General features: G+C 40.1%; 1 protein-coding gene across 1 annotated transcript in view; it reads left to right on the plus strand.

The window, feature by feature from the left end:
• NUP42 (nucleoporin 42) overlaps positions 1 to 2,239 on the plus strand; it is a 43,142-nt gene extending 40,903 nt beyond the window's left edge. The window contains exon 7 of the mRNA XM_089673194.1: positions 1,335 to 2,239. Within this exon, the coding sequence (XP_089529320.1) occupies positions 1,335 to 2,170 (836 nt within the window). The 3' untranslated portion in view covers positions 2,171 to 2,239. The remainder of the gene's footprint in view (positions 1 to 1,334) is intronic.
• Positions 2,240 to 24,810: the final 22,571 nt, after the last annotated feature.

Here is a 24,810-nt window from a genome sequence, read left to right on the forward strand (position 1 = left end):
CTGACTTGGTGTCACTGACCTCCCCAGTGACACCAATACAGTGATCAGTGCTAATGATGCCATGAAAGGAACAGCACAACAAGCCAGCAAAGACATGATTGCTGTATCAAATGGATAGACTCATCCAGCTTTACTTGGGGGCACCCCATAGGACACCACAGTTTTTTTGTATTTAATTTTAGCTTTATTAAACAGACATGGTCTTTTAGATGCAGAAAAATTCTGTACCAGTTAAATTTAGAAATTGTAAATTCCTAAAAAATCAGCTATCGCACTGTAAAATTTAGTCCTTCAGTACAAAAAGGTTCAGTTGAATTTACGAATATCCCTCTAAATGAAAGCTAATCTCTGGCCCTTAACTAAACAAACCTTTTTTCCTTTTTTGGGTTTTTTTTTTTTTTTTTAGTTAAAGACTGTTTGCTTTTGCCAGCATGCTTGGCTCACGATCTCAGGCTCCACAGTTCACAACATACAATTAAACATAACCTGACTTCATCCAGAATTTTTTTTTTTCTATTAATTGATTGGAATGCATTAGAATGTCTATCAGTAATTATTGCTCTGTATAGTTTCCTATCTCTGTGACACCCGAACAAGAAATGTGTCGCTGGGATAGGTATGCATTCACTGAAATACAAACCTGTAACTGGATTCTAAGCTTTACCCAATGTTTTTGTTGATCTCTATGTCCCCATTGGAGAGATGACACTCCTTGCTACTGTTTCTAACACTGCTAAAATCTATCCAAAAAAGCTTTTGGCTGGTGTTGGAAGCACTTGTGATAATGTGCAGGCATATACAGCATCTTGTGCATTATGGCCAATTTACCTCCAAGTTTACCCTCCTCCAGCAGTGACCATTCCATGCTCCTCATTGCTATTGCTGCTATGCTCTTGGAATCATTCTTTTGGACCAATGTCTTTTCTTTAGCCAGTGGGCAGCCACTGATGATGTAACTCCATTCCTGGAATATGTAAGATGTCCTATTTGGCAGGACAATGCAGCTCCAGCACACATGTATGTATGCTGGAGCTGCATTGTCCTGCCAAATGGGACATCTTACAGATTTCAGGAATAGAAGTAAAAGCCGTTTTATGGCATAGTCTCTTCTACCCATAAACTGTACCCTCAGCAATTTGCATTCAACTTCAGTTTTGCTTTTATTAAAACAACCAAGTTCAGTAATCCATGGTAGCCGGTCAGTATGAATGTTTTCTAAGTGGTCTTTAAGATGCGCAGCTAGGTGGCGGTTAGAGCAGGCAGCTGAGCCATAGCTTTACTGCCTCTCACAGATTTTAACTTTTTTTTTTTTTCATCTTTTTTCTTTTTTACAGGCTCATCCACCAGCAGTGTACCTCAGTCTGCCATTAATTTCAGCTTCAAGACAGATTCTCAGGCACCTAGTGCAGGGCCCATTTCCAGTTTTCCCAGTGCTCCAGGATTTGGCAACAAATCAGCAACCGGTTTTAGCAATGCAGTGACAGGATCTGCAGCTTCATTTTCTTTTGCAGTACCAAAAGCTTCTGATGGTGCATCATCTGGCTTCAACAGTGCAAAGGCGGTTTCGGCTGCTACATTTTCCTTTGCACCCACCACCTCCTCAGATGCCGGAGCAACTTCTTTTTCTGGGTTTGCTGCAGCCACAACTGCTCTGCCTGCAAGTACTTCTACCATCACAGCTGGTTTTGGAGGAACAACAGCGGCTTCAGGTTTTGGGCAAGATGTCAAATCAGTCTTTGGAGGAACGACAGCAGCTTCTGGTTTTGGGCAAGGTGCCACATCAGTCTTTGGAGGGACAACAGCAGCTTCTGGTTTTGGGCAAGGTGCCACATCAGTCTTTGGAGGTGGTTCTAGTACTTCTAGCTTTGGAGTTTTGGCTGGTAATACAGCGACATCAGGTTTTGGGGCAAAAACAAGTGCAGTGTCAGATCTATTCAAAGGAGGTGCTGCAAGCTCTGCCCCTATTTCAACATTTGGCCAAACATCAAGTGTGTCAGAAAGTCGTCCACCAAGTGTGACCACAACAGCAGAAGCCAGCAGTGAAAACCCTGTTTTCACACCACGGTCTCAACTCTCTGACTTAGAACTCGCACAGTTTGAATCCCAGAAGTTTACAATAGGGAACGTTCCCCTGCGTCCTCCACCTGCAAATCTTTTAACCTTATATTAACAAAGAGAGCCTGTTATTGAGGGGTGTACAATACATTTTATATATTAAATTAATTTTCATAAATTAGAATTTTGTTTTTTTCTTAAAATATTAGGGGTGAAGTTTCTAACATGAAGTTGAGAGTTCATAAATCTGATTGCTCCTGTGGACAGGTGTCTTTTATACAGGTAACAAAATGAGATTAGCAGCACTCCCTTTAAGAGACTGCTTCTAATCTCAGCTTGTTGCCTGTATAAAAGACACCTGGTAGCCAGAAATCCTGCTGAATGATAAGGGATCAAATACTTATTTCCCTCATGAACATGCATATCAGTGCATAATTTGTTAGACATGCATTTCTTTTGAATTTTTTGTTGCTACTCTGTCTCTCAGTGTTACAATACACCTACCATTCGATTTTTAGACTGATCATTTCTCTGTGAGTGGGCATTTAAAATCAGCAGGGGATCAAATACTTATTTCCTTCACTGTACATGCTAATATAGCATCTGTGTGCATTCAAACCATCCATGTGCTGCTTTTTGGATCTACAGTATTTGTTAGAGTCCAACAAAATCAACAGTGAACATGCAAGTTCTTTTGGAAGGCAGAGGGATTATCTGCGCTCATCTTTGAATCGGCATCATCAGTGAAGGAAGTAGAGGCTGACCCTGGATAATGCCTAAGCAATGGCTTCATCCTACTGAAGTTCTTTTGGAACCTGGAAGTATTCTACTTTTACAAGTTTATTTATTTTGCATTTATAAAACACATACAATAACAGAAAAGGAGACAAATGATAAAAGGAACCCAAACTAAAACATAGAAGTAAGGGTTACATGGAATGGGGATGGAGTTATTACCAGGCCATGAGCCCCACACAGAAAACAATGAGGATTACAAATAAAAACATAGCATGGCAGATCAACAATCAAAAGCAATCAAACACGCAGTTATCCATACACAACAGGCACAATGACACACCAACGCCTGCACCATCAACTCCCCGTACACGATAGAAGAGATCGCTAGCTCATAATCTCCACCACTCAAGCCATAGAACCCTGCGACAGTGGCTGTGATAAGAGAGTATCCTCCCAGAAAGAGTCCGATATATCCAACCAACATTGCCAGATGTTTGTGAACTTTTTAGGGCAGGCCCGTCCTTTATATATCCGCTTATATTGAGGAAGAACAAGATTAACCATTCGATAGAATCTGTGTATAGAAGGTGGAGTGTTTTCCAGTTTAACCCCTTGATGCCGACATCACACAAATATGCGGCCTCACGAAACTGGGATTTTTTTCCTTGGGCCGAATATTTGCGTACCTGTCTTTGTTCTGGGAGCGCGCCAACACAGAGACCGCGGTGTCACTGAGAGCCCCGGGTCCCGTTCTAACGATCGGGACCCGGGACTCCCGATTCCGGGTCACATGATCGCTGTGATAGCCTCTGATTGGCTATCACAGTGATCAGTCACTGTACAGCCCGGCCCTCTTGCTTTTTTTTCCTCTCTCTATGAATGGAGAAGAGATGCATTGTTTCTCTATAACTCCTGGCATAGAGAGAAAAAAAAGTTTGTAAAGAAAAAAAAAAAAAAGATAAATATTAAAAAATAAAGGAAAATACCTAGATAAAAGTTTGCTCTAGTTCAGTGCCAGGGTTAGTGTTTGGGTCAGGGTTAAAGGTCAGAATTTAAAGAAAAAAAAAATTGGTGTCAGTGTGTTTTAGGTAAAAACAAAAACAAAATGTGCACTATTGTTTCTGGGCTGTACTACGGGTACAAACAACAAATAACATACACATATATGGTATCGCTGCGATCGTCAAGAGCTGGAGAATTTATTTTGGGTTGTTCTTTGGCGGTAGGTTATGGCCGTAAAAAGAAACACACAGCTAAATAAAAAAATATATTTTTTTTTTTTTACTATTTTGGGCCAGTTTTCCTTTGATAATAATAAAAAAATTATTTACCACCAAAGGAAAGCCCAATTTGTCCTAAAAAAAAAGGAGGGTATAATACACCTGGATGTACAAAGTAGTTGTGATGATATGTGCGTTTTACTATCACATGTCAACATTGCAGAATTGTGCTTAGGCATTTAGATTTGTTTTACCCTTAGGCATGAAGGGGTTAACTAAACAGGTTTTCTAGCATAAAACAGGAGCAGGCGTAACAATATTCTAGACTGAGTGTGAGGGACATAGTCATTAAAAACGCCCAACAGGCCAACCTCTGGGGTACATGGCACTGGCAAACAAAAGTTTTGTCAAGGAAAGTAAAAAGGTCCTGCCAGTACAAAGCAAGGGCCGGACAGGCCCAAAACATGATTATGCTTACAAGTTACTTAGCATGCATGCACTTTACATAAAAAAATACCTGGTGCTAGGGCCACTTTAAAATCTAAATTCACTCTTAAAAAAAATAAATGCACATTTTTTTTTTCAGGGAAAAGGAAATGTGCATTTGGTTTTTTGTACCCATGATCAGTGGACTGTGGGTGCAATGTACGGCTCCAGGAAACTTTTCCTCCATCTGTCTGCCCATTTGGATTTTCAATTAGAAGGCTGGAAGGAAGTGTCAATGAACTACGAGTGTGCTGATTACCACACTTGTATTTCATTGAGAACCACAAATCTGTTCTATCTCTATGAATAAATAATACGGCTGTGTGGTGAGAGCCCCTCACAGCCACACTAGTTTCACAAGTGACAGCTTCTACAGGGAGAAGAACCTCTGCATGCTGTTGTTGGGTGCACTGGAGGTGGGGGGGTCAGGTTGCTTATTAACATGTTACACCCTTGATACAGATGTAACATAATGTAGCTAAAGCTGGAGTTGGCCTATAAGTTTTGTATATTTTCTTAACCACTTCAAGTCCGGACACTATCACCCCCTTCCTGCCCAGGCCAGTTTTCAGCTTTCAGCACTATCACACTTTGAATGACAATTGCGCGGTCATGCAACACTGTACCCATATGAATTTTTTAGCATTTTTTTTGAGACAGATAAAGCTTTATTCTGGTGGTATTTATTCACCACTGGGGTTATTTTTTTTGCTATATAAATGAAAAAGTCCCAAAATTTTGGAACATTTTTTCTTATAAAATTTTGCAAATAAATAATATTTCATCATAAATCTTGACCAAAATTTATTCAGTTATCTTTTTAGTAAAAAAAAAATAACCCAAATTAGTTTATAACCAAAAATTATAATTTAAAAAAAAAAAATTTAAATTTTTATTTTATTTTATTTTTTTATATTCTTTATGGGTTTTTTTTTTACATACTGTCACCCTAGCATTAGTGTCATGGTGACACTGTACTACTTGTGGGGGGGTGATAAAGAGTTTTTATTTGTTTTTTTTTTTACACCCATAAAGGATGTAAAAGCAATCATTTCTCCTTTTCTCTGGCTGCATTCTTGCAGCCATTGAGAAATGCTGTGTGAGCTGTGATTGCTCTCAGCTTGTCACATGGTACAAGGCTGTTGTGAATAGCCTTGTACCATGTGACCTCTGTGATCATTCACAGATTTCACACGTAGTAAGCAGTATTTCTCAATCAGTGATCACGTGATCGGGGCCTCACACAGAGGTCCCGTACGACGATCGGTGTTCCACTGTGTCCACTTTTTTTTTTATATGGTTGAACTGGATGGACTTTTGTCTTTTTTTTCAGCCAATGTAATGATGTCTACATATTCCTGATGCTCTTCCATTTTCATGAGTCCTGTCCCACTGGAGAGCTTACCATTTTACATCTTTGAGTCATACATGACTTCACACAACAATATTTGTGTAAAAGACAGTTAAAAAACACATTGTGTATATGTTTTAGGCAGGTGGGAAAAAATGCTGTAAATTAAGAATGCCTTCAGAAATAGAAGTGTTAATAGTTTATTTTTATCAATTAACAAAATAGAAAGTAAAGGAACAGAAGAGAAATCCAAACCAATATTTGGCATGACCACCCTTTGTTTTCAAAACAGCATCAATTCTTCTAGGGACACGTACACACAGGTTTTGAAAGAACTTGACAGGTAGGTTGTTCTAAACATCTTGGAAAACTAACCACGGATCTTCTGTGGACCTAGGCTGCCTCAAATACTTCTGTCTCTTCATGTAATCCCAGGTAGTTTTGACGATGTTGAGATCAAGGCTTTGTGAGGGGCCAAACCATCTTTTCCAGGACTCCCTTTACGCTGAAGATAGTTCTTAGTGACATTGGCTGTATGTTTTGGGTCATTTTCGTGCTGCAGAGTAAATTTGGGGCCAATCACTTGCCTTCCTGATGGTATGCCTGTATTTCTCAGCAATGTAGACACCATTGATCCAACTCCTTTGTAGAAATGCAGCCCCAAACATGCAAGGACCCTTTGGTGCATTAAGTTTCCTTGGCTGACCACTGTGTCCTCAATGTTGTCTATTTGTGCTTTTTTAAAAGAGCTGGAACAGCACATTTTGAAACCCCTGTCTATTTGAAATCTTTGCCTGGGAAAGACCTTGCTGATGCAGCATACCTACCTTGTGTCTGGTTGCTGTGCTCAGTGTATGCCGTGACCGGAAACTGACTTCTAAAACCTCACCTTAGTAGCAGAGTTTGGCTGCTCCTCACCCAGTTTTAAGACTCCTACACAGCTGTTTGTTTAACCACTTGCTCTCCAGAGGATTTACCCCCCTTAATGAAAAGGCCTCTTTTTGCTACTCGGTGCTACACTAATTCAACTGATAATTGCGCGGTCATGCAATGCTGCACCCAAACGAAATTTACGTCCTTTTTTTCACACAAATAGAGCTTTTTTTTGGTGGTATTTGATCACCTGTGCGCTTTTTATTTTTCACGCTATAAACAAAAAAAGGCCAAAAATTTTGAAGAAAAACTATTTTTTACTTTCAGCTATAAAAAATATATAGTAAACTCAAAGTTGGTTATAAATTTAGGCCAAAATGTATTCTGCTACATGTTTTTGGTAAAAAAAATCCCAATAAGTGTATATTGATTGCTTTGTGTGAATGTTATAGCGTCTACAAACTATGGTATAGGTACTGCAATTTACACCATTTATTTGCTATACAGCACTGCGCTAGTTTAATGGACAATTGCGAGGTCATGCAATACGGTACATAAATGAAATTTACATCCTTTTTTTTTTCCCCACAAATTGAGCTTTCTTTCGGTGGTATTTGATCGCCTGTGCGGTTTTTATTTTTTGCGCTATAAAAAAAAAGGCTGACAATTTTGAGGAGGAAAAACAATATTTTGGACTTTTTGCTATAAAACATGTCCAGTAAAAAAAAAAAATTTAGTCATAAATTTCTGCCAAAATGCATTCTGCGACATGTCTTTGCTAAAAAAAAAAAAACCCAATACGTGAAAATTAATTGATTTACGTGTAAGTTATAGCGTTTACAAATGGCGGGAAAGATACTGGGATTTTTAGGGTTTTTTTATACTAATAATGGCAGCAATCAGCGACTTCTGGTGGGACTGCGGCGGATATTCTGACATTGGGGGGTACTGACTTGGGGTCACTGACATCCCCAGTGACACCAATACAGTGATCAGCGCAAAAACAAAAAAACACTGACACTGTACTAATGGCACTGGGGAGGAAGGGGTTAAGTTTATTTTTCAGGGAAAGGGTTAACTGTTTGAGGGGAGTGTTTTACTAGGGGGCGGGGGTGTGTACTGCAGGGAACACCGCTGATCGGGAGAGAGAAACTCTTCTGTCCCGATCAGCTTGTCCTGGAGCTGTCAGGGAACTGACAGAAAGCACAGCTACTGCAGCTGTGCTCTCTGTCAGCGATTGCCGCCGATCGCCGGGACATAGCCGATAACGACCGGCTGTGACCCGGCGACTGACATCCGCGGCTGTGATCGGCGGGACAGGTAGGGCGGCGGCGCACCTCGCGCGCACCCCCTACCTATTTACAAAACACACGTTTTAAAACATGCTTTTGCCCAGCCATGCCGCCCTGCCGCCGTATTTATACAGTGGCTGGGCGGCATGTGGTTAAGTTAATGACTGTATTTCAACCTACATATGAAATTGATAATCATTAGCACCTGCTTGGTGTAATTGGTTACTCATACACCTAACTCTAATCCTACAAAATCTCTGACTTGTGCGAGTGTCAGAATAGATGCTGGTTTGATGCCAAAGGGTAGTCCCATCAAATATTGATTTGATTTAGATTCTTTTTCTGTTCACACACAAAGTTTAGGTTTAATATATGACCTATGGGAAGAAACCGACACAGTAGAGATGCAAACTCCATGAAAATGGGGGATTCTTGGCGACATAAGAACCCAAACCACAACACTAACTACTTTACCACTATCCCACCCTAAGTAAATTCTTCTTGGTGCAGGAATATGACCACATATAGAACAGAGCAATCTAACAGAAGGGTAAGACTACTGTGTAGACAAGTAGATGTGTGCTCTACAGATCCTGTTAACCACTTCCCCTCTGGCCCATGTCTAAAAACGGCTGGACGGGAGCACTGCCGAAGCGGGTTGACGTTTCTAACATCACCCGCATTCACTGCCTGTGCTCGCTCGGTACCGCGATCTATTGCCCGCTGTGTCCTCGGGACACAGCGGAACACTGATCGCTGTACGGGACCTCTGTGTGAGGTCCCGATTCACGTGATCACTGATTGGCCAATCAGTGATCACATGAGCAGTAGTAAACAAGATGTCACTTCTGACATCATTGCTTACTACGTGTGAAATCTGTGAATGATCACAGAGGTCACATGGTACAAGGCTATACACAACAGATTTGTACCATGTGACAAGCTGTGACCAATCACAGCTCTCAGTATTTCTCAATGGCTGCAAGAATGCAGCCAGAGAGAAGGAGAAATGATTGCTTTTACAGCCTTTATGGGTGTAAAAGCAATCAGTGTAAAAAAAGAAAAAAAAAATCTTCACCCCCCACAAGTAGTACAGTGTCACTATAGTGCTGCTAGGGTGACAGTATATACAAATTTAAAAAAAAATTGGAAAATTATAATTTTTGGTTATAAACTAATTTGGGTTATTTTTTTTTTACTAAAAAGATGAATACATTTTGGCCAAGATTTATGAAGAAAGATTATTTATTTGCAAAATTTTATAAGAAATTTTTTTTTTTTTTTTTCTTCAAAATTTTTGGACTTTCATTTATATAGCAAAAAAAAGTTTTATCTGTCTCAAAAAAAAGCTAAAAAATGCATATGGGTACATGTTGCATGACCGCACAATTGTCAAAGTGTGATAGCACTGAAAGCTGAATATTGGCCTGTGCAGGAAGGGGGTGAAAGTGTCCAGACTTGAAGTGGTTAACTAAAGACATTCTGCCAAGTGAGAGGTTACTGCAAAATGAGTTTAACTCTGTTGGAGATACAAAAGCTTATCTAATGTGTTTGGTGCTCAGTCATATGATGATCTGGCTGCACTCCCTGTCATGTGCTTTCTTATATTATTGACTTATCAGTAATTACACACAACATGCCCAATTCTGAACCCTATGCCAGCACTGTCCTATACATTGTAATGTGTGTACAGTGTAATGTATGCATAGCTAAAGACTTCTTGTTTGTTCTTGTACACTTGCAGACATGTATGTGCTCCTGGTGAGAATGAGGCTTGGCCACTTGCTGTGTGTCGTTGTTCCAAGTTGCATAGGTTATAATTTGCTAGAACTCCAATCATTTCCAGTGTTCACCCCCTTTAATGGTTTCCTGTTTTATTTTCATGAAACATTGAATCACAGTAGATTTCATTTTATTTGACATTCATCAACTAAAGTGAGAAGAGATCTCTACAATTTGATTTATATAAAGTATAATAAAAAATACATAACTAGTTGATTATATAAATCCCCTTTAACCACTTGCCCTCCAAAGGATTTACCCCCCTTCCTGACCAGGCTATTTTTTGTGATATGGAACTGCGTTACTTTAACTGACAATTGCACGGTCATGCAACGCTGCACCCAAATTAAATATATGTCCTTTTTTTCCCCACAAATAGAGCTTTCTTTTGGTGATATTTGATCACCTGTGCGGTTTTTATTTTGTGGGAGGGTTTTTACGCTATAAACAAAAAAAAAGACAATTTTGAGAAAAAAACAATATTTTTGACTTTTGCTATTATACATGTCCAGTAAAAAAATTTTAAAAATCGAATTCCGTCATAAATTTAGGACAAAATGTATTCTGTGACATGTCTTTGCAGAAAAAAGAAAATAAATACGTGTAAACTAATTGGTTTATGTCAAAGTTATAGCATTTACAAATGGCAGTATATATACTGGAATTTTTTTTTTTCTCTACTAGTAATGGTAGCGATCAGCGACTTATAGCGGGACTGCGGCGGGCTTTCTGACATGGGGGGGGGGGACTGACTTGGTGTAACTGGCATCCCTAGTGACACCAATACAGTGATCAGTGATAATAAAAAGCACTGACACTGTACTAATGGCACTGGGCAGGAAGGGGTTAACATCTGGGGTGATCAAAGGGTTAACTGTGTGCTGTTTTATTATTATACAGAATTTATATAGCACCAACAGTTTGCTCAGCACTTTACAATATAAAGGGAGACAATACAGTTCAATACAAGAGGGTTAGGAGGGCCCTGCTCCTTGGAGCTTACAATCTAGGAGGGAACTACTTGGGCTGTGTGTGTGCTTCACTGTAAGCACACTTCTTTGTATGGCTCTGCTATGCAAAGCCATACAAAACAGTGTGCAGGAGCTGACAGGGGAGAGATCTGTGTTGTTTATACACAGGTTTCTCCCCTGTTGCTAATACTCGGTGACAGGGGCGGACTGACAACTTATGGGGCCCTCGGGCAATAGGGGTTCATGGGGTCCCTGTGTCCTTGCCCAAACTCAAAAAAGCCTATGAAAAAGGTACCAGGGGCATCTCATGAGGCCCCCTACTGACCCCGGGCCCTTGGGCAGTGCCAGAGTTTCCAAATGATTAGTCCGCCCCTGCTCGGTGATCATTGGGTGCCGGCGAGTAATTACCGTCCGGGACCCGATGATTGACAGCTGATGCTGCAAATGGCAGTGTGGGTAGGGCACGTATGCGGCTCGCTCGCGTCCCCTACCCGGAAATGCAAAATCACACACACACACACTATATATATATATATATATACACATATGATTTTGCGCACCCCTGCCGCACTGTAGCAGTATTTCTACTAAAGGGCGGAGGGAAAGCGGTTAATATATGATCAGTCAAAGGCATATTCATACAGCACATGTAAACAAAGGGGGGGAGTATTTTGGTGACATCAGAGCTCTCAGATGGACACACGCCCATATTTTATTAATGGCATTGACCCCTTGCAGAACCTGGAGCAGCTCTGTGACATCAGCTGACAGGGGTCTTTAGCCCGCTGTTGCCTGAATCTGGCTCACAGGAGTGCAGAACTAAGTGCACTCCTGTGACCTACCAGTAAAATATGACCAAAAGAGCTTTGACCATACATGTTTAAATTCACTTTGGGTCTTTTATGAACGCAATGGGGTTGATTTACTGAAGATAAATAGACTGAACACTTTGCAAGTGTAGTTGCTCTAGAGCTTAGTAAATGAGGGGAAGCCCTGCTGACTTTCATCATCCAATCATGTTTTGTTTTTTTTTTTTTCCTTGCATGTGATTGGGCATTCTCTGAAAAGTGAAGCGCTGCCTCTTTTCCGAAGTTCTGGAGCAACTGTGCTTGCAAAGTGTACAGTTTATTTGCCTTTAGTAAATCAATCCCAATGGCGCTCTATTTTGAAATGGCGCACCATGTGAATATGTGCTGTTTTGCGAAGCTCTACAGATATCTATATCTGCACATTCACTGTCACCAGTGTTATGAACTAGACTGCAGCAGAATCAAGAAGGACCTTCTCACCCGCCACCCCCCACATTCATCTCATGCATGCAAAGTGTGTAATATTGTGAGATCTCGCAGTTTAGTTACCAGGATTTTCCTAAAGGCAGTGGTGGCATTTTTGTCTCGGGGCATCTGTGCCGCCCGTCACCTTCGTTCAGGGAAACCAGGAAATAGAAGAGAAAAAAAAAGTACAGTAAGTAAAACGTTTTTTTAAATGTTAGGCGATTTCACTTCAGCATACAGAGATGTGTAATTTAGGGAAAGATCCACTTTAACACACTGATTTGTTGCGTAATTTAGAAGTGCAGTGGAGCACTTTTTAAACAGGCGCAGGTATCTGAATATGCCTTATAATACCTTAAATGCTTTTCTGCTGCCTTTTTTTCAACCTTTAAGCAAATTGCAATAAGTTGGAAAATCTGTGCCACACGCTTGCATAATGCAGCAAAAAAAGGACCCAACGCATGAAATACGACATTATGTCTGTTTTCAGCCAGACTAACTATGTAACTATGAAAAAATATTTGCAAGTCTGTAAGGGCTTTTTCAAACTTGCTGTGCCCTATGAAGAGCATTTCATGTTCATGTTGTTTTTCAGAGGGCATTTGACACACGGTGAGCAGGCATTATAACACCTCCTCACCACCTGATTTAATTCTATAATGCTGCACTATTGTGCCGCAATCGCATGCATTGCATGCGGGTTCAGTGCAGCCCCATTAACTCAATGGGTAAACACTGCACCCAAAGCTAAAAACGACATCATTTGCACACCCCATCATCTGCCTGTATTGGAACAGATAAGGTGGTTGGCTAGGGGGCATGAAAAACCATGGCTCAGCTGCCTGTTTTTACTGCCCAGCCACCCAATTGAAAGAGCGCTAATAAATTCACAAACTGCTGCATAAAAATAAACGGGAATTTATTGTTGATTACCCCCTATTTGAGTCCGTGTTCAATAAAACATGAAAATTTACTGTACTGAGCATTTTCAAGCTGCAGTGTGCAAGAGACCTAAAAATGTTTGCTTATATCAGTAAAATTCACTGATATAAGCAATCATAATGTGTAAAAAAAAAAATCCTTCTCACATCCCTAGAGTAGTACAATATTATTATGGTAACAATGCATTGCTCTGGCCACTGTGTAAAAAAAAAAAAAAATCTAAGAAAAAGAGAGTAAAAAAAATATTTTGTCAGCCAGTGTCCCTGGTTGCCACCACATCAATTAAAAGATGATGCTGTACTGAACTGGTGATAGTATGTAATATATATATACAGTATGTAATATATATATATATTCATTTTCCAAAAAATATAACTTCAAAAAACTCTCCATGCCTCTTATTAAATACTTTGGACTGTGTACTTTCCAAAAAAGGGTCATTTAGGGGATATTTTTACTGTCCTGGCATTTTTGAGAAATAAGATAGGTCTTTTGTACACCAGGATTGACCGAGTTTCAGATATTTACCATAGTTTGTAGACTCTATAACTTTACTACAGACTAAATAAACAATGATTTGGGTTATTCTCACCAAAGAAATGTATCAGAATACATTTGACCTCAGTTTATCAAGAAAGATTTACAAATTTTATAACAGAAAAGAAAAACAAGTTTTTTCTTCAAAATGTTTTGGGGTTTTTCTCTGTTTTGTTTAGCAAAAAAACCAGCCGTGATTAAATATCACCAAAAGAAAGCTCTATTTGTGTGAAAAAAATGCAAAAATTTACTATGGGTACAGGGTTACATGACCACGCAAATGTCATTCAAAGTGCGACAGCACTGAAAATTGGCATGGACAGGAAGAGAGGGGGTTAAAGAATATTTAAACCCATATTCTTAATATGTGCCTGCTGTACCATGTACTTATTTTAACAAGTATCCTGTTCTCTTTGTATTGCTTCCTTTGTGTGAAACCCTTGGTGTTCCTGTCAGTCTCTCTGCTTTCCTATTAACTGACCACATTAGGCATGAGAGCACAGTGTGGTCAGTTCTCTAGCTGTTCTGGGAATTTAGCCTGCTCTCCTCCAATGATCAGACTGCTGCTGACAACCCCCTCCCCCTTCACAGAAAGCCTTTCACTGGGGGGCTCGTAATGCAGATGAGAACAGAAGGTATGTGATCTCTTATTTAAAAAAAAAAAAAAAAAAAAAGGGGGGGGGAGTGTTTATAATTTTTTTTTAATCTATACACAAATGTTTTAGTGTGAATGGACACTAAAATTTGTTAAGACAGAGAGCAGCTGTTGCGATTTACTGCGTTGCCAGCTGCACTAGGGGGCAGTGTGATGAGCGATTCCTGTGTGTCCTTGCCGTGATAGTCGTTTTACCATGCGCCCCTTACCTTTTTATTTCTCTTTTAAACTGTATGGGTTGTTTTACAAGGTTTACATACAGTATCCTTTAAAGTGGTAGTAAACTCATTTTCTTTTACACCTTATAATAAAGCTTACCTGTAGGTAAAATGAATATCTCCTAAATGTGCACTTTGTAGAGCCGGCACATGCATTCCTTCAGAATACTGTGTTGTGGCCCGGGAACTCCCGTGCGCATGCGCGGGAATGACGTCATCGCGGCCCGGCCTCCTAGACGGCCGGAGCTTGCGAACCAGGAAGGAAGACTGGGTGAAGATGGAAGCCTCTGCAGCGGTGACAGCGTGCCACTGGAGGGCTATGTTTTACGGTAAGTATTACATAATGTGCCAGTATTCAATGCACACTAGTACATTATGACATTACCTTGCAGGGGACTTTTCTTTTTTTTCTCCTGTGGTTTACTGCCACTTTAACCACTTGCCAACTGCAGATAGCTGAATGACAGCTTCACTGTGGCCGGCCAGTTCTGGGAGGGCGTCATATGACGTCCTCCCAGAACACGCCCTCCAGCGCACCCCCAGGGGCGTGCATCCTGCAATTTCTGTGAGCGCTGTGTCCTACGGTAAAAGGCCAATCACAGCAGCCTTTAACCACATGATCAGCTGTGTCCAATGTCACAGCAGATCACCGGTAAATGCAGTTGCCGGTTATTGACTGCACTTTCCTCATACTGTCACAGCGCGAGGAACGTACTGCCGATAACCAGCAATTGTCAGAGGACGGATCGGCGCAGATCATCAGGGCACTGATGATCAGTGCCACCCACCTGTGCCCAGCAGTGCCTAGTAGTGCCACCCACCTGTGCCCAGCAGTGCTGCCAGTCAGTGCCGCCTATCAGTGCAGCATCATCAGTGCCAGCTCATCAGTGCCATCTATCAGTGCAGCCTCAACAACGCACATCAGTGAAGGAGAAAAATTACCTGTTTGCCAAATTTTATAATAGAAACAGCAAAAATTTAGAAAAAAAAAAGTTTTTCTTTCTTTTTTTTGTTTATAGTGCAAAAAATAAAACACCCAGCGGCGAGTACATACCACCATAAGAAAGCTCTTTTTGTGTGAAAAAAAATGATAAAAATTTCATATGGGTACAATGTTACATGACCGCGCAATTGTCATTCAAAGTGCAACAGCACTGAAAGCTGAAAAGTGGCCTGGGCAGAAAGGGGGGTATAAGTGCCCGGTAGGCAAGTGGTTCATGGTGTGACAAATATTTCATTGAATGGTATTAATAGCTTGGTTACATTAGAGTTTCAGGTTTGTTCTCAGCACTTTAGCTGTGACAACTATAGTTGCGGTACACTTATTCCTCCACCTGATACAAGTGCTGAATCATGGTTGTTAACACAAGTCTTGAGTTTTTCCACATCTGCCTTGCCAGCAAGACTTGAACTTCCCCATTTTGTTGTCATATGAAACATGTCTTTATGGTTTGTATCAAGTGATTAGCAAATGAACATACTTCTCAAGGCACATGATTTAACTCGGGAAAAGCTGTCTGAATCTTAGCAGAATTTTACAATCATAATGTTCACTCAATATGATCTATACACAACAAATGGAATGACTGGCTGTCCTCAACCTTCACTATAATATGCAGTTTGCTTTCAAATCTAAACCCAGACATTACCATATCAAATAGGGTTTAACATAGTAATGTCATTTCAAAAGTTGTTTTTAATGTTGGTGCATTGAAATGAAAATTCTGGTGCCGAAACCTAAACCGAAAGTTAAGGATGCACTTGGCCGAAAACCAAAACCAAAATGGACAGTTTTTAAAATTAATTTTTCAAACGCAATATTTTGGGGACAAAAATACACTTTAATTAATTAAAAAAAGACATAATATATATACCCCAATTTGTTTGTAAAAAATGATGTTACACTGAGTAAATAGCCAACATGTCATGATTTAATATTGTGCACACTTGTGCAATGGTGCCAAACTACGGTACTTAAAAATCTCCATGGGTGATGCTTTAAAAATGTATACAGGTTACTAGTTTAAAGTTACAGAGGAGGTCTAGTGCGAGAATTATTGTTCTTGCTCTGATGTTTGCAATGATACCTCACGTGTGGTTTGAACACCGTTTACATATGTGGGCATGGCCTAGGTATGTGTTTACCACTATGTGCGAGCACTCGGGGGGGGGGGGGGGGGCACTTTAAAAAATTTTTAGTTTAATTTATTTTATTACTTTTTTTCTTTATATTGTCCCCTTTTTTTTAATCACTTTTATTCTTTTTACATCCCTTGTGATAGAAATAAGCAGTGACAGATCCTCTTTATGGAGAGATATGGGGTTAATAAGACCCAACATCTCTTCTCTACAATGTAAAACATTGGAGTAAAAAACAAGCTTTGAGCTAGTGCTTTAAAAAAAATTAAAAATGGCTTTGTTTACAAGGCGCCAGAAGAAGTGACGCAATGATGTCACTCTTGTCCTCCAAGGGCATGGAGATGAGTGAAGGCTATCTTTCCTTCACTGATCTCTATGCAAGCTCCAGGATTGTTGGATGGTTTCTCCGGTAAGGCTGAGAACCACCGGGCAGCGGGGGTGGGGTTATTTTCAGCACTTGTATCAGTGCTTATTTTCATATCAGCCAAAGACCGATAGGGATATTTTCGTCCAAAGCGTTTGGGCCACCAAAATTTCAGTTTTTAATATTTTTAAAACTGCAGTTTTCATTAAAATAGTATCTGGTGATCCTTCCATGAAAGTCCTTGTTTTTGCTGTGTTTCTGATGCTCTTGAGATGCGTTTTAAGCTGCCTAGCAACAAGAAAAAACCCCCGCAAAAACATGACAAAAACGAATGCAAAACCGCAAAATGTACCACAAAAAGCACTGCAGCAACAGATCAAATGCAAACTGCATCGGTGTGAACCTAGTCTGAGAAACACTGGACAAAAAAACAGTAATGTTTTAGCATTTTTTGTCGACGTTTAGCCTAGTGTGTATGTTACATTTATTAGCTTCAGTGTTAAGGAGAGAACCGGGAAGCTGGCTGTGTCCTTAACAATTGAGTCATCAGCTGTCAGCGGGGTTCCCCGCTGACAGCTGAATGTAAAAAAAAAAAAAAACCTTTTCCAGCAATATAAAATGGTAAAAAAAGGCGTGGGGATCCCCCTCAATCCATACTAGGCCCTTTGGGTCTTGGTATGGATTTTAAGGGGAACTCACGTCATAATTAAAAAACAAAAAATGGCATGGTTCCCCCCCCCCCCAAATCCATACCAAACCCTTATCCGAGCATGCAGCCTGACAGGTCAGGAATAGGGGGGACAAGCAAGCGCCCCCCCGAACCATACCAGGCCACATGCCCTCAACTTGGGGGGGGGGTTCTTTGGGGCAGGGAGGGTCCCCCTGAAAATCACTTTCTCCCCATGTTGATGAGGAAAAGGGCCTAACCAGTGGTTGTGGGGGTCTGCAGGTGGGGAGCTTATTGGAATCTGGAAGCCCCCTTTAAGCCCTCCCTATGTGAATGAGTAGAGGGTACATAGTACTTTTACCCTCTACTCATTCACCAAAAAGTCTAAAAAGTAAATTAAAACACAAAACAAATTTTTGATAAGTCCTTTTATTTATGAATTTTTCGCAATACGAAACTTCCCAGAGAACGCATTAAATTCGTAAACCGAGGTACACCTGTACTTGTCATTCTATGTGTGTTGCTCTGTGTTTAGATTTTGCTTCACTTTCAGTAAGTGGTCACCAGGACAAATGGAGCAGAGAATCTCCCTGGCGGGGACACAGCTGGGAGTGGAAATTTGGCACGTTTTCTAATCCTTTCACACTCCACCCAAAACTAACAGAAATTGTTTTGGCTTTACAAACACTTTAAAATGTGCCACAAATGGTTCCCAATTCAGACTTCAATAAATATACTGGGTGATATGGGACAGAAAGATCAGAAAGAGCATGGACCCTGCCAAATGAATAGGCCAACTGTAAATGGAAGATTGGGTAAGTGAACATTGAAGTTGATTTACAAAATCCCTGAAAATAAACATTCCTGACTCTGTAGAAAGATTAGTGAAGTCTCTCACATGAGGCACCATATCAGTGATTCATCCGCTGTGAACATTGCAGTTTTCTAGGTGGAAATGTAATGCCATGTGACATAAGCCTGCCTGTGGTGTACTCTCGTTAGAAAGTAGTAAACACTATTCTCTAGAAAAGCAGATGTTCACACTGTGATTATGAATGACATCTGTTAGCTTTTAGGATAGGTTCACACTTATGCAGGTTGCAGTTGATGCATTTTCCTGGTGAGCTTTGCATTTTTTCACACATTTTTTACAATATTTCAATGCTTTTTTTATGCATTTTGTTTTTTTGGGGATGTGTTTAATGTTGCTAGGAGGAGATGTCTGTTGTCATGCAGGAAATGCAACAAAAATGCATGTACATGCGTTTTGCATGCATTTTTGATGTGGTCCCATTGAAGTCTATTACACACAAAACGCAATCTGCTGCAAGAGATAAACTCCCTGACCCTTTCAAAAATCTGCAGTGGCTCAAAACGCACAGATGCGAACTAAATCCATAGGAAATCATGTTAAATGGAATGTAGTGCGTTTCTGCAAACTGGAAAACACACTGAAATTTGCATCAGTGAGAACAGGCGAGCACCTTCCACATTTGTGATACCATTTAGATTTTTAATGTAGGATGCCAAACACAAACTGCATAGGTGTGAACCTAGCCTAACATGGAGTTTGGTCTCCCTTTTGCAACTATAATAGTCTCCATTCTATTGGCAGCGCATTTCACATGATTTTGGCATGGGTCTGTGAGGATCTGCATCCTTTCAGCCAAAAGAGCATTTCTGAGATCAGGTACTTACAGGTGAAACTCGAAAAATTAGAATATCGTGCAAAAGTTCATTTATTTCAGTAATGCAACTTAAAAGGTGAAACTAATATATGAGATAGACTCATTACATGCAAAGCAAGATAGTTCAAGTCGTGATTTGTCATAATTGTGATGATTATGGCTTACAGCTCATGAAAACCCCAAATCCACAATCTCAGAAAATTAGAATATTACATGCAATCAATAAAACAAGGATTGTACATAGAACAATATCGGACCTCTGAAAAGTAGAAGCATGCATATGTACTCAGTACTTGGTTTGGGCCCCTTTTGCAGCAATTACTGCCTCAATGCGGCGTGGCATGGAAGCTATCAGTCTGTGGCACTGCTGACGTGTTATGGAAGACCAGGATGCTTCAATAGCGGCCTTCAGCTCTTCTGCATTGTTCAGTCTCATGTCTCTCATCTTTCTCTTGGGGGTTCAGGTCAGGCGAGTTTGCTGGCCAATCAAGTACAGTAATCCCACAGTCATTGAACCCGGTTTTGGTGCTTTTGGCAGTGTGGGCAGGTGCCAAGTCCTGCTGGAAAATGAAGTCAGCATCCCCATAAAGCTCGTCTGTGGAAGAAGCATGAAGTGCTCCAAAATCTCCTGGTAGATGGCTGCGTTGACCCTGGACTTAATGAAGCACAGTGGACCAACACCAGCAGATGACATGGCTCCTCAAATCAACACAGACTGTGGAAACTTCACACTGGACTTCAAGCATCTTGCAGTGTGTGCCTCTCCATTCTTCCTCCATACTCTGGGTCCTTGGTTTCCAAATGAGATGCAAAAGTTGCTCTCATCAGAAAAGAGGACTTTGGACCACTGAGCAACAGAACAGGTCTGTTTTTCTTTAGCCCAGGTAAGACGCTTCTGACATTGTTTGTTGTTCAGGAGCGGCTTGACAAGAGGAATACGACATTTGAAGACCATGTCCAGGATCCGTCTGTGTGTGGTGGCTCTTGATGCACTGACTCCAGCCTCAGTCCACTCCTTGTGAAAGTCCCCAACACTTTTGAATGGCCTTTTCCTGACAATCCTCTCCAGGCTGCAGTCATCCCTGCTGCTTGTGCACCTTTTTCTTCCACACTTTTCCCTTCCACATAACTTTCTATTAATGTGCTTTCATACAGCACTTTGGGAACATCCAACTTCTTTTGCAATTACCTTTTGAGGCTTTCCCTCCTTATGGAGGGTGTCAATGATGGTTTTCTGCACAACTATCAGGTCAGCAGTCTTTCCCATGATTGTGATTCCTACTGAACCAGACTGAGAGACTATTTAAAGGCTCAGGAACCCTTTGCAGGTGTTATGGCTTAATTAGCTGATTAGAGTGGGACACTTTGAGCCTAGAATATTGCACCTTTTCACAATATTCTAATTTTCTGAGATTGTGGATTTGGGGTTTTCATGAGCTATAAGCCATAATCATCACAATAATGACAAATCATGGCTTGAACTATCTTGCTTTGCATGTAATGAGTCTATCTCATATATTAGTTTCACCTTTTAAGTTGCATTACTGAAATAAATGAACTTTTGCACGATATTCTAATTTTTCGAGTTTCACCTGTTTGTCGGATGAGAAGACCTGTCTTGCAATCACTGTTTCAATTCATCCCAAAAGTGTTTAGTAGGGTTGAGGCCAGGGCTCTGTGGAGGTCACTCATGTCCTTGCACAAGAAAAATCGCCATATACATTTGTAACTTTCCAGGTAATCGCTACTTATGAAGGAAAATCACTATAAAGTTTCATTATCACTATATTGTATCATTATACAGTATTAAAATAAACATAAAGCTTCCTCTGCTACAACATACCAAAATGAATCTCCATTGATTTCTCGTGTAATAGCATAAACTCCAGTCCTGCAGCCTTACTACACAGTTTATTAAAGCGATATTAAACCCAAAACCAAAAATGTAATATACTGCAGTTTACCAATCATTAGATGTGGTAACTGCATTCATGTTTTTTTTTTTCTTAGGCTTTTTCCCTCTGTTTTTACTTGGTGTTCTGGCCAGTACACTTACTACAGTGCCCCCACTCTGGATGAAGGAGCACAGGGGGCATAGCAGACAGCAGCATTTTCAGTCTTGGGGTAAGGGAGTGTTAGATGTACTAGCAGATTTAAATACAAATTGAATCCAAACTCCAGCTTGCACTTTATAAGCAGTTACAGCAAATAGTTTTTCCTTTTAGGATAAAGGTTTTACATGAATAAATAAAAGCTGATCATTGTAAGGACTTCTGTCAGTGGTAAATGGTTTGTCGCAACCCTGTAAACTGATACATCTGGAAGAGAGCTTGTTCTTTTGAAAATCAACAGATTTACTGGCTGCATCACCAGATGAATCAAGAAGAGAGAAAACCTAAAATAGAAAGCTAATGCAGCTATCACATTTAAGAATTGGTAAGCCCCAATATAATAAATTGTTGCTTTTGGGTTTAATACCACTTTAAACAGCAAAAGTGGTCTCCCAGCTTATGCAGACATAAGTGTTTATTATTTCCATCTGGCCAGATCATTGCCCTCCTCCATGACTTTTCCATCAAGATCAATAATGCAACTATCAATCCCCCCCTAAAGCCAGGGTACTAGGTAGGGATACACCAAAATTTTGGTGGCCAAAACATTGACTGAAAACACTCCTATGGGATATGAAAAAAAAGCACCGATACAGGTGCCGAAAAAACCCTGCTCCTCGCCGCCGCCCACTCGCCCGCCTGCCGCTCCTCAGCTTTACCTGAGAAACCATCAAACAATCCCGGCGCTGTGCATAGAGATTAGTGAAGGACTCATCTTTATGCCCTTGGAGGACCAGAGAGATGTCACTTCTGATTCTGGACATTTTTTTTTCTAAAGCGCTAGATCAATGCTTTTTTTGATCTAATGCTTTACATTGCAGGGGAGAGATCTCTCCATAAAGGTGACCTGTCCCTAATTATTTATATCACAAGGGATGCATGCATTCCTTGTGATAAGAATAAAAGTGATTAAACATTTTTTAAAGGGACAGTGCGGAAAAAAAAAAAGAAACATTTAAAAATGTCCTGCTGGAACACCACAGTAAAAAACCTTGTTATAATGTATTTTCAATGTGTTCAGGAATTTCCAAGATGGCAGTTCATAAACTTCCTGTTTAGCAGCTTGACATCATTGGCCCACTCTATGCGTTACATCACATCATGTGAGGAAGTCGTGATGTGATGTGATCTAACGTGTAGAGTGGGCCAATGATTATGACCTTTAGCTTGTGTTCCTGAACACATTGAAAATACATTATAACAAGATTTTTTACTGTGGTGTCCCAGCAGGACACTTTTAAATGTGAGTGCACTTTGTTTTTTTAATAAATCACGTTATATTTATATACTACACTATAGCAAGTGTTTCTGTTTCCATATGCGGAGGATTTGGGACTTGTCTGTTAATTCACTGAATTTATTTATATATATATATATATATATATATATATATATATATATTTATATTTTATATATATATATTTAAATAAAACATATAAAAAAAAATATGTGTGTGTATATATATATATATATATATATATAAATAAATCCAGTGAATTAACAGACAAGTACCGAGGATTTGTGGGATAAAGAGGAGACGGGACCGTTTGCAGCAGAGTGAGGAGGAAAGTGGAGTCATCCATACAGTATACCTACCCAGGTTAAAAGGGAAAGGCGCTATTAGACCTATGCAATTTGGGTCATAAAAGGAGGTGAGAGTATATATGTATGTCTCTGGTGGAGGAGCACCTATAGGAATATATGTGGATATAGGCAATAAAGAGCACCTGTTTGGGAACAAATTATAAACGCACAGATCAAACACACATTATGGACTTTTAAGTTGTATTCAATGTATTCACCGGTTGCTTTCATTCATATATGAGGTTATAGAGATATATGCATGGCACTATTTTATGATATATCTTTTGTGTGTGAAAACGCATGTAAGTGTCAGCAGTACTGGTATACACAGGAATTTGAGGAGTTATTTGTTGCACTGAAGTTTTATTTGTAAACATTTTGAAGTTAGAAGCTGATTGGCCACCATGCACAGCTGCACCAGATTCTAAGTGCTCCAGTTTTAATAAAGTGATGTGAAGGAAAGATGGGCTTTTCTGATCTCTCTTTGCATCTCCTGATGCTGTCCTAGTATGGTACCTCACCCCAGACTATGCTTCCAAAACAGTGTATGAGGTTGATATACTGTACTCTATATAATGATGTTTTTATCACAGAGATGTAAAGCCACTGTGGATTTAGCTCTGTGACCTGGAGCAGATAAAATGTAACACTGAATGTTTTGTGCAGCAGTTATAACATGCAAGAAAGTCTGCACACCGCAAAACATATTTGCTGCTTTTGTATTCTTGTGCAATATAATTAAATTCATACCACAGTCACATGCTTGGAAAGAAAAAAATATTTCAAGAGGGAAAACACAATCTTAGAAAAATATCGCTGACCGCTTTAAAGCAACGTAGAGAGTTCCCAGCAAAAAATAGCCCTGAAGGCCCAAATCTCCGAAAGTGGTTGAAGATAAAAACGTACACAGTATCAAATCAATACAGAGTAAAAAAATCATCACAAAGCCACACATTCACTATTCAAACCCTGTTTTACGTCACTGATGTAGCAGCATTTCCGTTTGTGGAGCCTGTAGGCCAGGATTTTCCAAACGATGGCCCTCCAGGTGTTGAGGAACTGCAAGTCCCATGGGGCCTTGCAAGACTCTGACAGCAACAGGTAAGACTCCCAGAGACAGAGGCATCATGGGACTTGTAGTACTTCAACAGCTGGAGGGCCATAGTTTGGAGACCCCTGCTGTAGGCCCACGACCTTTAGTGCATAAAGAAACTCCCCAGCTGAGAATATGGAATTGTATAAATACATTTGGTGGTTTTGAGAGCTCATTTGGGTATGTTAAAAATGTGCAGTTAACCTATGTTTTTAGCCCCCCCCCCCAGAAGATGGGGGGCACTACCACTGAATGTGGGCAGAACCACCATCAAATGTGATTAATTCAAGCAAATACAGAAGTGCCAAAAATGTCCCTCACCTGCGTGCAATGAACGTGGTTATAGTGCATTGGCGCAGCATTTATGGGGTTAAAACAGGCAGTGAGGAGGTGTCAAATGGCCTCCGCACTGCCTGTCAAATGCCTCTAAAAAGTGATCTGAACATGGATCATTTTTCAGAAGCACTCCAAACTAGGAGCACCTCTGAACACAATAAAATAACATATAAGTGAATACAGCGCCAAAGAAAAAAACTAAATTATAGTGATAAGCTGCTAAACCTCACCCTCTAACAAAAAGAGGCAACCGTATAAATCAAAAAAAGGTAGAGCTTATTTAAATCAATCACATAATAAATAAATAAAACCCTATATTGTAAAAGTGATAAATTAATCAAATAAATATATATGTGAATATCATTAATAAACGTGCTTGCAAAAAAAATGTCTCTGATATCTTTCAATTCAAATAATGAGATGTGAAGATGTGA

The sequence above is a fragment of the Staurois parvus genome, unplaced genomic scaffold, assembly GCF_062004578.1.
Source record: "Staurois parvus isolate SC_StPar_1 unplaced genomic scaffold, SC_StPar_1.0 ptg000136l, whole genome shotgun sequence".
Taxonomy (NCBI): domain Eukaryota; kingdom Metazoa; phylum Chordata; class Amphibia; order Anura; family Ranidae; genus Staurois; species Staurois parvus.